Below are 17,106 nucleotides of genomic sequence, written 5' to 3'. Positions count from 1 at the left end.
GCGATAATAATTTATGAACCCCATAAAGCGCTTGTGGCGAATGGGGCTCCTGCCAATCCATCATCACCTGTAGTTTGGCAGGATCCATGGCCAATCCCTGGGCCGAGATGATATAGCCCAGGAAAGGCAAGGACTCCTGCTCAAACACACACTTCTCCAACTTGGCATAGAGGGAGTTCACCCATAGGAGGTCAAAAACTTTGCAAACATATCTCCGGTGGGAGTCAATATCTGGAGAGTAGATGAGAATATCATCAACAGCAGGTGAGCATACCCCGGAAGATATCGTTCACAAATTCTTGCAAGACGGCAGGAGCATTACAGAGCCCGAAGGGCATCACCAGGTATTCATAGTGCCCGTCCCTGGTGTTAAAGGCCGTCTTCCATTTGTCCCCCTCACAAATGCGAATCAGGTTGTAAGCCCCCCGCAGATCAAGTTTAGTAAACACTCTTGCTCCCCGTAGTCTATCGAACAGTTCGATATCAGGGGCAGAGGATACTTGTTCTTAATGGTGATAGCATTAAGACCCCTATAATCGATGCAGGGACGCAGTTCTCCATTCTTCTTCTGGACGAAGAAGAATCCCGTCCCTGCTGGTGACACGGACTTCCTAATGAATCCTCTTGCCAGATTCTCCCTGATGTATTGAGACATGGCCTCTGTCTCCAGGAGAGCTAAGGGATAGATTCGACCCCGGGGAGGCTCAGTACCCGGAAAGAGGTAAATAGGACAGTTATAGGGGCGATGCCTATATGGAGAACACGTCTGCATACTGTCGATAGTGTTTGAGGGGCGAGGAAAGATCTGCGGGGACCTCGGTGGAGGCAACCTGGATGCACTCCCTCAGACATCTACCCTCACATGACTTACTCCAACCAAAAATTCTCCCCGAGGACCACTCTATATGGGGAGAGTGATACCGCAACCAGTGACAGGAACTTGAAGCCTAACAATAATACTGCCCACATCTCCTCCTCTCCCCCTGAGAATGGCCCCACAGTCCAGTACTCACTGTTATATTAAAAAAACACAATCCTCATACTCCTGTCTGAGTGGCTGCACTGCCTAGCACACAGTGAGTGTGCGCCATGTCAGAGGCAGAGTGGGGAATGATGGGAGAGGGAGCATCAGCTGAGGCTCTCTCCTCCATCGTTGCATTGAACTGTACTGGCAGATGCCGGTACAGTTCAATGTGGCAGGGCAGACAGGCGCCCCTGCCTCACAGGGGCCCCATAGCGGCTGGGGGCCCCTAGGCAGCTGCCTGGTCTGCCAGCCCTGCCAAAGGTTCACATTCCAACAATACAATGACCCTAAGCACACAGCTAAAATAACAAAGGAATGGCTTCACAACAACTCTGTGACCATTCTTGACTGGCCCAGCCAGAGCCCTGACCTAAACCCAATTGAGCATCTCTGGAGAGACCTGAAAATGGCTGTTCACCATCCAACCTGATGGAACTGGAGAGGATCTACAAGTCCAGGTGTGAAAAACTTGTTGCATCATTCCCAAGAAGACTCATGCCTGTACTAGCTCAAAAGGGTGCTTCTACTCAATACTGAGCAAAGGGTCTGAATACATATGACCATGTGATATCACAGTTTTTCTTTTTTAATAAATCTGCAAAAATTTAATTTGGTTTTTTTTCAGTCGAGATGGGGTGCAGAGTGTACATTAATGAGAAAAAAAATGAACTTTTTTGAATTTACGAAATGGCTGCAATGAAACAAAGAGTGAAAAATTTAAAGGGGTCTGAATACTTTCCGCACCAACTGTACATGCCGCTCCAGTCTCATGGGGATAAATGTTACACATTTTGCCGATTGGTGGCAGTCAGACCTTCAACAATCAATAAGTTATCACTTATCCTGTAGAAAGGTGATTATTTCTTTCACCGGAGAATCCTCTCTAAGGCCGGTTTCACACTAGCGCATTTTCAACGCGCGCACGGCCGGGGGTAGCTCCGCCCCCGATCCGGCTCTCTGCCCGGCGTGCCCGCCCCTTCCATGTAGCGCCGCCTCCTAGCGGACAGCGGCGCCTGCGATCGGCGCACCCTATCTTTAGCATAGGGTGCGCCGATCGTGCGCAGGTCGTGCGCTAGTTGCGCTTTGACCTGCGCTGCGCACTTTTGACGGTGCGCCGTGCGCGCCAAAATCGAACTTTTCGGATTTTGGCGCGCACGGCGCACCGTCATAAGTGCGCAGTGCAGGTCAAAGCGCAACTAGCGCACGGCCTGCGCACGATCGGCGCACCCTATGCTAAAGATAGGGTGCGCCGATCGCAGGCGCCGCTGTCCGCTAGGAGGCGGCGCTACAAGGAAGGGGCGGGCACGCCGGGCAGAGAGCCGGATCGGGGGCGGAGCTACCCCCGGCCGTGCGCGCGTTGAAAATGCGCTAGTGTGAAACCGGCCTAAGTGCATCTCTGCCGCTCTGTTCCAAGTATTTAATCACTAATGAAAATAAAGAATCTTCTCCTAATTAATATCAGAGAGAACAAATGACCGCCATACATAACACAATCCACCCTACCAAGACGAATTATACCACATACAAAGGAGAAGTACCGCCACGCCATGACCAGACCACAAATTTCTACCACAGTGACCAAATAATACTACATGCAAGGGAGAAATACTGCCATACCTGTGACCAGACCACACATTACCACCACATATTAACTGAATAATACCACATACAAGGACAAATACCACCACACCATGACCAGACCAGACAATACCAGCACATAGTGACCAAATAATACCACATACAAGGGAGAAATACCGCCACATGATTGGACTACATATTCCACCAAATAGTGACTGAATAATACCACATACAAGGAACAAATACTGCCACACCATGGCCAGATCACATATTACAGCATATAGCGACCAAATAATACCACATACAAGGAACAAATACCGTCACACAATGACTGGACTGCATGCTCCACCACATATAGACAAAATAATACCACATACTGTACAAGGAGAAATACCATTACACCGTGACTAGACCACATATTACCACCACACAATGACCAAATACTACAACACTGTTATTACCACCAGTGACATTATACAGAAGAGCTCTGTATATAGTGTCTATATGCTAATTCTCTTGGATCTCTCTGCAGCATTCGACACTGTGGATCATCAGCTCCTCCTCACTATGCTCCATTCCATTGGCCTTAAGGACACCGTTCTCTCCTGGTTCTCCTCCTATCTCTCTGACCGCTCCTTTACTGTATCTTTTGCCGGTTCCTCCTCCTCTCACCTTCCCCTTACTGTTGGGGTCCCCCAAGGATCGGTTCTAGGCCCCCTCCTCTTCTCCTTGTACACTGCCCCTATTGGTCAAACAATCAGTAGATTTGGTTTCCATTACCATCTCTATGCTGATGACACCCAATTATACGCTTCTTCTCCTGACATCACACCAGCCTTTTTAGAAAACACCAGCAATTGTCTAAACGCTGTCTAACATCATGTCCTCACTATATCTGAACCTGTCAAAGACTGAACTCCTTGTGTTTCCTCCCTCTACTAATGTACCTATATCCGACATTGCCATTTCCGTGTGTGGTTCCACTATTACTCCCCAGCAACATGCCTGCTGTCTTGGGGTCATGCTTGACTCCGAGTTTTCCTTTGCTCCCCACATTCGATCACTGGCTCGCTCTTGTCATCTGCACCTCAAAAACATTTCTAGAATTCGACCTTTTCTTACTTTTGACTCTGCAAAAACTCTGTTTCTCTTATTCATTCTCGTCTCGACTATTGTAACTCTCTTCTAATCGGTCTCCCTCTTACCAAACTCTCCCCTCTTCAATCTGTCTTGAATGCTGCAGCCAGGATCAAATTCCTCACCAATCATTACACCGATGCCTCTACCTTGTGCCAGTCATTACACTGGCTACCCATCCACTCCAGAATTCAGTATAAGCTTATTACCCTCACCCACAAAGCCCTCCATGGCTCAGCACCACCCTACATTTCCTCCCTTGTTTCAGTATACCATCCTACCCGTGCCCTCCGTTCTGCTGATGACCTGAGGTTAGCATCCACAATAATCAGAACCTCCCACTCCCGTCTCCAAGACTTTACACGTGCTGCGCCAATTCTTTGGAATGCACTTCCCAGGTCAATATGATTAGTCCCCAATCCCCACAATTTTAAGCGTGCCCTGAAAACGCATTTATTCAGACTGGCCTACTGCCTCAACACATTAACCTAATCTATCCCTGTGCGGCACAGCCAAAAGTTTTACCATAACCAGGTTCCCCGCATCATGTTCCCACATGCTTTATGCATCCATTAGCCCTCTGTGTCTGTACTGTTACACACTTAACATTATGACTGGTCCATACAATCAGGGCAACTGTTACCACCCACCTTTCGTGTCTCCCCTTTTCCTCATAGACTGTAAGCTTGCGAGCAGGGCCCTCATTCCTCTTGGTATTTGTTATAATCTATGTGATTATTGTTATGCTGTAATGTCTATTGCCTGTACAAATCCCCTCTGAAATGTAAATTTATTATTATAGTGTCAGTGTACAGGTAAGGCCGGTTTCACATTAGCGCATTTTATGCGCACGCACGGCCGGGGGTAGCTCCGCCCCCGAGCCGGCCCTCTGCCCGGCGTGCCCGCCCCTTCCTTGTGGCGCCGCCTCCTAGAGGACGGCGGCGCCTGCGATCGGCGCACCCTATCTTTAGCATAGGGTGCGCCGATCGTGCGCAGGCCGTGCGCTAGTTGCGCTTTGACCTGCGCTGCGCACTTTTGACGGTGCGCCGTGCGCGCCAAAATCGAACTTTTCGGATTTTGGCGCGCACGGCGCACCGTCATTAGGCCGGTTTCACACTAGCGCATTTTCAACGCGCGCACGGCCGGGGGTAGCTCCGCCCCCGAGCCGGCTCTCTGCCCGGCGTGCCCGCCCCTTCCTTGTAGCGCCGCCTCCTAGCGCACAGCGGCACCTGCGATCGGCGCACCCTATCTTTAGCATAGGGTGCGCCGATCGTGCGCAGGCCGTACGCTAGTTGCGCTTTGACCTGCGCTGCGCACTTTTGACGGTGCGCCGTGCGCGCCAAAATCGAACTTTTCGGATTTTGGCGCGCACGGCGCACCGTCATAAGTGCGCAGCGCAGGTCAAAGCGCAACTAGCGCACGACCTGCGCACGATCGGCGCACCCTATGCTAAAGATAGGGTGCGCCGATCGCAGGCGCCGCCGTCCGCTAGGAGGCGGCGCTACAGGCAAGGGGCGGGCACGCCGGGCAGAGAGCCGGATCGGGGGCGGAGCTACCCCCGGCCGTGCGTGCGCATAAAATGCGCTAATGTGAAACCAGCGTACAAGTCTGTGCGCAGCTTCCTATACCCGCGCGGCGCGCAGTACCCAGGTGTGGGCGGGACTCTACCTCCACACGGCCAGCTCCAGAATCACTGCCTGTGATTGGTCGGAGAGCGGGTACACCTACAAACACGCCCCCTTCTGTAAGTTCTTTGGTCGTGACGTCATTGTTTTTACTAGCGATCCCTGTCTTCTGATTGCTCCTCATATTGGCAGTGGGGCGGGGAGACTATCCAATAGATGTAATTGGTCAAGTTCTAAAGTATGACACACCCACTGGGCGGGGAAAGACGAGCTCCTTCGCGCTGATTGGATAACTACTTAGAAGGAGGTGGAGTTCTGTTTTCATCCGGAAGTTCTGTGCTGCTGATGTGGCCAGAGGCGGAGCCGCAAGCAAGGGATACGGGAAGAAATCAGTGTGATCGAAGCCGTACGTGAGCCCCCCGGAGAAAAAAGAGGGGCACACGGGGAGAGGTAAAGAGCAGCGTGTGTGAGCGTGCATGTACCTCATGGTGGCCCCCGCCACTCCACTGCCCCCTCATTACATGGCACTTCCGCAGCCTGGCACAGTGACACTGGTGGGGACCAGGCTGGTCCTACCCCATTTGCCCACGAGTGTTTCCCGCGGTGCTTGCAGTATTATTGGTGCCACCCTCACCCTGTTCCCTGCTGTACTGTGACCTGTATGATGTGTCCCTGAGGTCATTCTGCACTCACTGTCCCCTCTCTCCTGCCCCACGCGCTCCTGGTGTTTGTGGCATAGAGGGGGTCGCCTCCTCATTGTAAATGGGTAAAATTGCCCAGAGTTTGCTACAAACAAGTAACGTAGCATTTTAGCGCTTATCGAAAATCCCCCAGAGTCTCTAGAACCTAGTGATTTTTAATTTTATGGTTTATTGCTCGTTGCCTGGGATGCCAGACACCACTGCAGTCAATCAACAATGACTAGACTCCTAGGCAAGGAGTGCAGCCCTTACCAGGTCTGCTCTTTCCAACTTTGATCTGAAGCTGCCCCCTTGCGCGCCGCCTGTGTCGCCGTCCCCTTGCGCGCCGCCTGTGTCGCCGCCCCCTTGCGCGCACCGCCTGTGTGGCCGTCCCATCACGCGCCTGTGTCGCCGTCCCCTTGCACGCTTGTGATGCTGTTGTCTGTGTACCTGTGACTACACATCTGTTACCGTCCCCTTGTGCGCCTTTGTCGCCGTTCTCTGCATGCCTGTGTCATTGTCCCCTTGTGCGTCTGTGTATGCGCACCTGTGTCGCCGTCCCCTTGCGCGCCGCCTGTGTCACCGCCCCCTTGCGCGCCGCCTGTGTCACCGCCCCCTCGCGCACCGCCTGTGTCACCGCCCCCTCGCGCACCGCCTGTGTCGCCGTCCCCTCGCGCACCGCCTGTGTCGCCGTCCCCTCGCGCACCGCCTGTGTCGCCGTCCCCTCGCGCACCGCCTGTGTCGCCGTCCCCTCGCGCACCGCCTGTGTCGCCGTCCCCTCGCGCACCGCCTGTGTCGCCGTCCCCTCGCGCACCGCCTGTGTCGCCGTCCCCTCGCGCACCGCCTGTGTCGCCGTCCCCTCGCGCACCGCCTGTGTCGCCGTCCCCTCGCGCACCGCCTGTGTGGCCATCCCATCACGCGCCTGTGTCACCGTCCCCTCGCACCTGTGACTGCGCGCCTGTGTCACCGTCCCCTTGCACGCTTGTGATGCCGTTGTCTGTGTACCTGTGACTACACATCTGTTACCGTCCCCTTGCGCGCCTTTGTCGCCGTTCTCTGCATGCCTGTGTCATTGTCCCCTTGTGCGTCTGTGTATGCGCACCTGTGTCGCCGCCCCCTCGCGCACCGCCTGTGTCGCCGCCCCCTCGCGCACCGCCTGTGTCGCCGCCCCCTCGCGCACCGCCTGTGTCGCCGCCCCCTCGCGCACCGCCTGTGTCGCCGCCCCCTCGCGCACCGCCTGTGTCGCCGCCCCCTCGCGCACCGCCTGTGTCGCCGCCCCCTCGCGCACCGCCTGTGTCGCCGTCCCCTTGCACCTGTGACTGCGCGCCTGTGTCACCGCCTCCTTGCGCACCGCCTGTGTGGCCGTCCCCTCGCACACCGCCTGTGTGGCCGTCCCATCACGCGCCTGTGTCGCCGTCCCCTCGCACCTGTGACTGCGCGCCTGTGTCGCCGTCCCCTTGCACGCTTGTGATGCCGTTGTCTGTGTACCTGTGACTACACATCTGTTACCGTCCCCTTGCGCGCCTTTGTCGCCGTTCTCTGCATGCCTTGTCATCGTCCCCTTGCACGTCTGTGTATGAGCACCTGTGTCGTCGTCCCCTTGTGCGCCTGTGTCGCCATCCCCTTGCGCACCTGTGTCTGTGCACCTGTGATGCCATCCTCTTGCGCACCTTTGTCGCCGTTCTCTGTGCGCCTGTTTCGCCGTCCCCTTGCGCGCTTGTGACGCCGTTCTCTGTGTACCTGTGACTACGCACCTGTCGCCATCCCCTTGCATGCCTGTGTCTGCTCACCTGTGTTGCCGTCCCCTTGCGCACCTGTCTGCGCACCTTTGTCGCCGTTATCTGCGCACCGTTGTCGCCGTCCCCTTGCGCACCTGTCGCCGTTCTCTGCGCGCCTCTGACACTGTTCTCTGTGCTCCTGTGATGCTGCAGAGCCCAACAGGACTGTTACTCATCAATAACACCTTTCCCATTGACAAGCTTAATGTTATCATTTTTACAGAGTACCTGTATAATCCACAATGCTCTAGAACCCACTGAACGTGGCACTGCCATCAGGTTTGTGCAGGTTGCCACCTTGTTTCTGCAAGAAGCTTAGAACATATTGTTGCCTCCTTTATTCTCCAGATTCCTGCTGTTTTGGGGCAAAGAACTACAGAATGTTTGCCATACAGTTAGTAGGCCGCCCACAGCCCGTCATGTCCGCTGAGAAACCCTCCCTGTTCTGTAGGGATTGTTCACGTTTCCGTCTTATGACGGCGTGCACAATAATTGCACGCATTTCTGGATTATGACTCGGCTCGTTGATGACCACATATTCAAGATGTCAAATTAGTATAAAAAAAATTCTCTACAGAAAGTTTCTTTGATTTAGGTGGAGACGTAATCTCTCAATGACTAACGGGACCACCTTTGTTGTATTGCAGGCTAGATTCAGCTCGGGATGTTCAGCCGTCTTTCTGGTATTGCCAACACCGTCCTTCATGAGCTTTCTGGTGATGGCGAAGGATCTGACAGCACAAGACACCCTGTAAGTTATAACGAGAATGGACAAGATGGGAGCCCTAAGTGTTAATAAGATGAGTCGCAGATATTGTTAGTCTTCCTGTGTTCTACTCTTATTTGTATACCCCATCATGCGGACGCTCCCCTCTGAAGCATAAATGGCCATATATTAATATATGATGGCATCTGACAATCAGAATTACTCCTGATGCTAACTGGCCTGGCTGCTCTGGAAATGTAAGGAGGACCTCCTGTGATCCACTAATTGGGGGGTGCGCCTCAGTGGGTAAACTGAAATGAAGCGTCTGCCCCCCGCTGAGTGAGATGCAGAAAATAACCTGAATGACGTTAAAGCGGTATTCCCATCTCCAAGATCCTTTCCCAATATGTAGTAGGTATAATAATAGTAGCAAATTCCTCCAATCAGAAAAGTAGTATAGTTATTCCTATTTGCTATGTCTCCTTCCTCATGTGCAGGACCTGAAGTATCCATGGTTATGACCACTGATATAAGTGACCGTTAGTTAGTAGCTAGGGATCGTAACGCTGGATGCCTAACATTCTGCAATGCCTGCACATGAGGAAAGAGACATAGAGATCAGAAGAACTATACTACATTTCTAATTGGAGGGATTTGATGATATTATTATTATTTCACCTACTACATATTGGAATAGGATATTGGAGATGGTAATACTCCTTAAAGGGAACCTGTCAGCAGGATTGTGCACAATAACCTACAGACACTGTCAGGTTGGCGCTGTTATACTCAGGGCTGTGGAGTCAGTAAGCCAAACCTGCGACTCCGACTCCCACATATATTGCTTATATTTAAGTGAAAAATTTATTGTAGTACAATGTGGACATCAGACATTTAATCATTTTTATGATACAATAATCAAGATATTTAAAACAATATATATTTATTGGAATACAACTTTAGAACACAACTAATAAATTGTAAATATGTAATACACTATGTAATATAGATTTTTTTTTATATATATATATAATATATGCAGTGTGTGTATATGTATATATAACACTATGTAATAAACTATGTAAGGCCGGTTTCACACTAGCGCATTTTCAGCGCGCGCACGGCCGGGGGTAGCTCCGCCCCCGATCCGGCTCTCTGCCCGGCGTGCCCGCCCCTTCCTTGTAGCGCCGCCTCCTAGCGGACAGCGGCGCCTGCGATCGGCGCACCCTATCTTTAGCATAGGGTGCGCCGATCGTGCGCAGGCCGTGCGCTAGTTGCGCTTTGACCTGCGCTGCGCACTTTTGACGGTGCGCCGTGCGCGCCAAAATCAAACTTTTCGGATTTTGGCGCGCACGGCGCACTGTCAAAAGTGCGCAGCGCAGGTCAAAGCGCAACTAGCGCACGGCCTGCGCACGATCGGCGCACCCTATGCTAAAGATAGGGTGCGCCGATCGCAGGCGCCGCTGTCCGCTAGGAGGCGGCGCTACAAGGAAGGGGCGGGCACGCCGGGCAGAGAGCCGGATCGGGGGCGGAGCTACCCCCGGCCGTGCGCGCGCTGAAAATGCGCTAGTGTGAAACCAGCCTAAGTGGCAGCAAAAAAACAGTTTTCAACAAAAACATACTAAATAACATTGGTGCAGTCTATGAATTTGTTCTAAGAGCTAGAATTGCCTCCATCAGATCCTCCTTCATAGATGACCTCAAATCTGACCTAATAATTTTAAGGCTAGAGAACAACCTCTCTACAGTAACTTGGGTTGGAGGCAAAGCCGTAACCACATGGGCATCATCTCTAAAAATTTCCAAGTATAAAGGAATTGCCTCATGCACAGTCAGTTTTGATGAACGGTTGAATTTTTCTATTTCTTTGAGAGCAAGTGAAACATTTTGCTGAAATATGGTCAATCTGCTTGCTATAGGAGACGGAGTGAAATCTTTTTCCTTGCAGCAATGCTTTGCCTGCTCCATATCATCCAAATACTTGTCAAAGTCAAACGCCTCATCTGATGAGGATGAAGATATGGCAGCAGTAGCACTGTCAGGACCCAAGTCCTCTTGCGCCTGGCAGTCCTCCTGTAGGCCACTCATCCTAACTGCTACCTCAGTCAGAGCTTTTTTCCTTTAGTAAGCTGTTGATCATCAAGAAGTATACGATGACTTGAGTCCACATAAACAGCTGCCAGAAAAATTTTATTTTCCAATAGCTGTGTCTCTCTCTCCGTTTCATTGAAGCAGATATGCTATCTGCGATTAAACCTCCTCTTTGGGACAGGCAAAATAGCAAGTTCTTCCACTCCCTTATGAAAATGCCAGGAGTTAAATCCTCAGCTTGTAATTTTTTAGTCACTGTAAATGGGTGATTAAGCAATTCCTTCAATTCAGCCACCTGTGTCCATTGACCTTCATTTAGGGTTACCTGAGAGCTCGCCATATCTATAAGAAACGGTTTTAGTTCAAGCAATCGCTCAATCATTAAATAAGTGCTGCCCCACCGAGTGGTTTGATTGACAATTGCCCCTTTTCCAGCACGTCTCTTCAAGATGGTATCAATTTTAGGGGTTCTGGCGGCAATAACCAATTTCCTCACTTTTCCAATCAGATTTCCAGCATGTCCCTCTTGCAGACTATCTCTGCCAGCTGCAGCGTGTGCACAACACAGTGCATGTGATGAATATGAAAGTGTTTTGAAGCAGCTTCAACAAGATCATCTATTTCTAAAGTATAATTTTGCTGTTCTTCTGTTGTGACATCTGTTTGTTCCTCAGTTATATGAACAGCACTGTGGCCTTCCATCTCAAACACACTGAATCCTAAATGTTCCTCTAGCTGTTGTTCATTACTCTCATTCATCAGTGTAATTGTACTTATCATGTTTGAAGCATTGTCCGTTACAATAACAAGAACCTGTTCTTGTGTGAATGTAGCCTTAGATCAGGAATAGAACAGCCATTTATAGGACATTTCATAACTTTCCCAAATTCCTATGAAAAAATATTCAGCACATTCTGCATTGAACTACTGTACCCAATTTATTATATATTTTAGGAGTCTGAGTCAGTCCATTTTATACCGACTCCACCAAAATGAGCACCGACTCCACGACTCCAACTCCACAGCCCTGGTTATACTGATTAAAATGATACCTGGGTGATGAAATCCATCTTATGGTTGTTCTTTAATATTTATTTTCAGTTTTGTGTTAATGATATGCTCTGCAGCATAACCGTATGCTTAGTGTGCCAATAATACATTTTCTTCATGTTATTCGGCAGGAAAAAAAAAAATCAACTTGAAAATGGCACCCACCGGAGATAGCCGTGAGCTGCTACTGCGTGGGCGGCGCCATCTTGGAGAAGTAATTTTTTTTCTTCTCCAGCATGCGCAGTAGCAGCTATCAGATCACAGCTAGACACCGATAGCAGTAGCGCAGGCACGGTGGGCGCCATTTTCAAAGTGATTTTTTTTTTCCCTTGCTGAATAACATCAAGAAAATGTATTATTGGCACATAAAACATGCGATTATGCTGCAGAGCATGCAGTACAAGCTGTCTGTGCTTCTCTAAAGCAGAGGCTACTAAAGTCATGTTATTACAGCAGCATTGGCATAGATTGAGTCATAGTCACACATTTCTCTCTTACTGTTCAGTGTGAGAGGGAAGGGTGGGAAATGTAATGTTATCTAACAGCCTTGTAGAATGGCAGATAATAATACCACTTTCTTACTAAGAAATTAGGAGGAAGATTTAAGCCCCCGTTACACACTGCGATATCGCTAGCAATATCTCTGTAAAGTCACCGATTTTGTGACGTTGCAGCGATATTGCTAGCGATATCGCTACATGTGATACTTACCTCCGACCGGCTCCCCCGCTGGTTATCGCTGATCGCGCGAGAAGCTGCTGGATCATTTCTCGTCGGCCACTTCCTGCTGGGCTTCCTGTGGCGCCGACGAGCGAGGCGTGCAGCCGGGCGGGAGGACGCAGGATCGCCTAGTGTGACAGGTAAGTAGCGATCCCCGACCCAGCGATGTCGCTGGTGAGATCTGCCTGTGTGGCAGCTCACTAGCGACCACCTAGCGATGCACCAGCGATCCTGACCGCGTCATATCGTTGTCGGGATCGCTAGTGCATCGCTAGGTGTAACGGTACCCTTAGCCTGAAGCAGACACTACAGAGATTTTTAGGGAAGGCCTTCACAGTTGTTCTGTACATGAAGACAAAATAGCATCATTTGTAAGTGTATTGATCATGGCATGTACACTTCAACGTTCTTAAAGGGGTTGTCCAGCCTTGGGCCACAAGTCTGCAGTGCGTGCAGCAAGAAGATTCTCTTCCGCCCAGAGCAACAGGTACATGACTGCAATTATGTGATTTGCATACATACGGTCACCTGTCGACTAGACGGGCACAGCTTCACTCAATACAAGTGTATTGAGTGAGGCTGGACACAGTCTAGTCTAATGTGGCCATAAGTATGCAAATGCTAATCTTGCGGTCACATGACTGCCCCACTCCTACGCAAACACCGGAGAGTTCCCACAGCATGAAGAGTGCGTGATGTGAGGATTCGCCAGTCTACATTTACATACAGTGACTATAGACTTGTAGCCTAAGGCCCGATAACCCCTTTAAGTCCCCCATAAAAATTAAAGCTGTCCAAACCCTTTGATTTTTGGCCGGGGTTAGCCATATGCCAATGTGTATGGGGCCTTTAAACTGCCCTTACAGATGATTTCAGTGATCATAAGTAACAGCTGGCATCCAGTCCTCCAATCCATTAGCAGTGAGTGTACAGTCTCTTCGCTTATCTGCAGCCAATGCCGTATATACTAGTTTAATTTCCAAAGCTCACTTTTACATTTGTTGGTTAGTGGTTGACAGTGACATATTGTGACCTAGAAAATTAGGTGCTGTACATATTCTGGCAAATGGCCATGCCTTGTATTAACTGGCTTATTTCATCTTAATCCTACATTTGTTTCTGACCTAATTGCAATTTTTTTCTATTAAATTGTAACATATTTACAAAAAGTGAAGCAATTCTTTGTTGCTTCCCCGTATTCCCCTGTACCTGGAGTCTAAAACAATAAGAAGCATTATCCCTGCAGAATAGATCGCTGATCTGATTGCTTATTCCTGTTCCACAGCACAATGGCAGCATGGTTTACTTGGTAACCTGGCAGTAGATAAGGAGATGTAATAAGAAAGTGGATACCTGCAAGTATTCACATCCCTCTGTATTTTAGATCTAGAGGGTTAAAGAGGTTCTCCCTCACATAAAGTACATTTTAATTTAATATGTTTTGGAATAAAAATAAGTTCCACTAAAATAATGTTCCTGTGCTGAGATAATCTTATAAATGTGCCCCTGGTGTCTACTGTGTAATGGCCGTGTCTGATCATACCAGAAGAAAGTATACAGGCAGGACAGCAGGGGATCACAGCTGATTATTTCTGTGAAGTAAAATAATTTGTCTGTTTGTAAACCGGCAGCAAAATGTTTTACCTCACAGAAAGAAGTTCCACATCCAGTTGTGGATTTTTTTTATTCCTTTCAAGATCTGCTAATTAAAATGTACTTTGTTCATGGGACAATTACTTTAACTGTAGGCAGTGTGTATGCTGAAAGCCATTGCCCATGAGGAATTTTCTCAAAAACACTGTTTAAAAACCAACAGGGAAATATTTTACCTCACAGAAAGAATCAGCTGTGTTCCCCCTTCTGTAATATCATTTTTTTTTTTCTTTTAAATATCCAATTGTGGAACTTCTTGTTATACCAAGATCTATAGATTAAAGGGGTTGTCTTGGCTTTTCACATAATCTCAGTCCCGCATGTACTGAGATTATGTGAAAAGCCCGGACAACCCCTTTAAACTTTACACAGGCAGACAAAGGCATACGATGCGCACTAAGCAATCTATACTAGATCTCTCAGTGCGTGTAGACTGCCATTGTTCTTGACCCTGTGAGCCCTGTTTACACAGGACGATGTGCTGCCAAGAACAATGATCTTTTGTGTTAAACAAAATATCATTTCACCTGATGAACAAGCAGATCTCGCTACAAGTGACACGTACCTGCGACCCGGCCCCCTGCTGGATATCGCTGATCGCGTGAGATCGTCCTGGGTCATTTCTCATTGCCGGCTTCCTGCTGGCGCCAACGAGTGACGCATGGACGCGGGCGGAAGACGTCATCAGAGCTGCGTGTGACAGGTAAGTAACGACCGCCGACCACTGCTGCATCGCAGGTGAGATCTGCCTGTGTGGCAGCTCACTATCGACCATTTAACAATGCACCAGCGATCCTGACCGGGTCCGTATCGTTGTCGGGATCGCTGGTGCATCACTAAATGTAACAGTACCTTAAGATATTGTGAAACAAGGGTTTTTAGCAGCTATTGTTCACAATTATTGTGCGGTGTAATTGCCCCTCTACTGAGCCTATCTAACTTAGATGGTGTAAAATTCACAATGGCTCATGCTGGATGAAAAAATCTGATGCACTTTTAGGGTACCGTTAAACTAAGCGATGCACCAGCGATCCCGACAACGATACGACCTGGTAAGGATCGCTGGTGCGTCGCTAGTAAGCTGCCAAACAGGCAGATTTACCCAACGACACAGCAAAGATCCAGCGATCCGTATAACGACCTCGGCAGCCGTTGGGACCTTGTCACACAGCAGCGATTCTGACGACTCCCACCTGCATCCATGATTTCTGAGTCGCTATCGAGGTCGCTCGTCGGTGTCAAACACAGCGATGCATGCTGGCCAGCGGGACACCAGCGATCAAAAAATGGCCCAGGACATTCGAGCACGATCAGCGACATCGCAGCGGGGGCCTGGTCACCGCTACGTGTCTCACATAGCGAGATCGCTGTTGCGTCACAAAATCGGTGACGCTTCAGCGATCTCGCTAACGATCTCGAGACGGGGCCTTTAGACGCTTGTAGTATTTTACACAACCCATTGGCTGGTTTAGTTTACACCAATATCTTGTGCCAGAATTTTGACTTAGTTTTCATGCAAGTTGTTACAAGTGCGGTCATTTTTTTTAATTGACTACGCCAACTTGCTAGTGAGGCAGAAATGATGTCTAAAACGCGTGATAACTTGTGGAATGATGGGGGTCTAAGACCTGCACTGGTCCCAATAAATGGGCTCTGAAATTCCATGTAGGCCTCATATGTCATGTGTGCCCCCATATGTCATGTATTCTTAAAGGAATGACGTAGATATCTGAGCGTTGTACCTTATTTTCAGAACTGTTGCTTGTCACCTATACTGGTAGGGTCATGGTTTTTTTCACTGTAAGTGTGTTCTTCTGTGTTCAGGACCCTGGACCAGAATCTGGACCAGCGGAGGGCATGTCAGAGGACCAGATTGAAAGATTGGCTCATTACGAACAGTTGGTGGTGCAGCTAAAAGATTTGATCCAGCAAAAGGATGTGGAGATACAGCACAAAGATGTAGAGCTTCAGAAGAAGGAAAGTCAGATCAAGGTACAGACCTGCGAGAGTGACTGCTGTCTCTTCACAACAAAGGTCATCTTTTTCTTCTCCTGTTTGTAGAGATAAGGCCACCTATAATTCCTATAGATCGCAGAGTGGCTGACTAAACTCTTGTCTAAATCCTGCTTTGTGTTGAAGGGGTTTCTGTGTCAGACTGTGTGAAGAATGCAGTGTGAAGAATGCAGTGTGCACACTGTTAGGATTCCCCTGTATTTCTAGAACGAGTGGGCGGTCGCTGAAGATACACATTAGAATATTGAGAGAAGCGGATGAGAAGCTAGTTGCCACTTGAACGCAAGTCTGCACATCACTTCATTGTCCACTCTTGCTGAAATTAGAGGGGAGTCCTGACAGTGTGCCTATTGTCATAATTTGGCAATCTGTAGTCACAAAGAATGTCTGGGAAATTTCTCTTGAGCCTGTAATCCCCCTGTAAATTGCCACAGCATCCGAGATTAGTGACGGCTGAAAGGAATCTGTAGTAATATTATAGGTGAAAACTGACCATTGTATTATTATAAAAGCAGTGACATATATGTTTACATGCGTAATTGCATAAAACGCACATTACATGACCTTACTGGATAATAAGCTCCTGTAATTTAACCGGGTCTATGCTGCCTAGTGTAAAGTGGTGCAGATCAGTGCATTGTTGGCTTATGTTCAGTTCTTTTTCCCCTTCCATATCTTTCTCTTTCTCTCGTATCCGTCTTGCATTGTTTGCATATCCTGGAGCACATTGTTTTCTACATAGACCCTTGTCTTGAGATTTGGCGGGACAAACTGACCGTGCCTTGCTGTGTTTTCAACTCTGTTAACGCCACCATATTTATCGTTGTGTACTACTAGTTTTTATTTTTTTAACATGACTCTGTATATTAAAGGAAATCTGTCAGGTAATTTTTTGTGTAGTATACTAATAATATCCTGAAATAGGGTTTGGGGAGCCGTTTCGGGATATGTAAATTTTATTCCTGTACGAGGCCCCAATGTTTTGCTGTACGCCCTGGACAAACTTATAGTCCTGCACCAGCAAGTCAAGCATATGTAAATATGAAATGAA

At 49.0% G+C, this 17,106-nt stretch overlaps 1 protein-coding gene across 3 annotated transcripts in view; it reads left to right on the top strand.

The window, feature by feature from the left end:
- The first annotated feature begins 5,657 nt into the window (after window positions 1–5,657).
- Window positions 5,658–17,106, top strand: part of GOLGB1 (golgin B1) — a 60,511-nt gene continuing 49,062 nt past the window's right edge. For all 3 annotated transcript variants that reach the window (XM_073579323.1, XM_073579324.1, XM_073579322.1), the window contains exons 1-3: window positions 5,658–5,814; window positions 8,470–8,573; window positions 15,867–16,034. In XM_073579323.1, the coding sequence (XP_073435424.1) occupies window positions 8,487–8,573; window positions 15,867–16,034 (255 nt within the window). In that variant the 5' untranslated portion in view covers window positions 5,658–5,814; window positions 8,470–8,486. The remainder of the gene's footprint in view (window positions 5,815–8,469; window positions 8,574–15,866; window positions 16,035–17,106) is intronic.

Source organism: Dendrobates tinctorius, unplaced genomic scaffold (genome assembly GCF_039654945.1).
Source record: "Dendrobates tinctorius isolate UK_male_01 unplaced genomic scaffold, ASM3965494v1 ptg000062l, whole genome shotgun sequence".
NCBI classification, from domain to species: Eukaryota; Metazoa; Chordata; class Amphibia; order Anura; family Dendrobatidae; genus Dendrobates; species Dendrobates tinctorius.
This window is presented reverse-complemented; position numbering and strand designations above follow the sequence as displayed.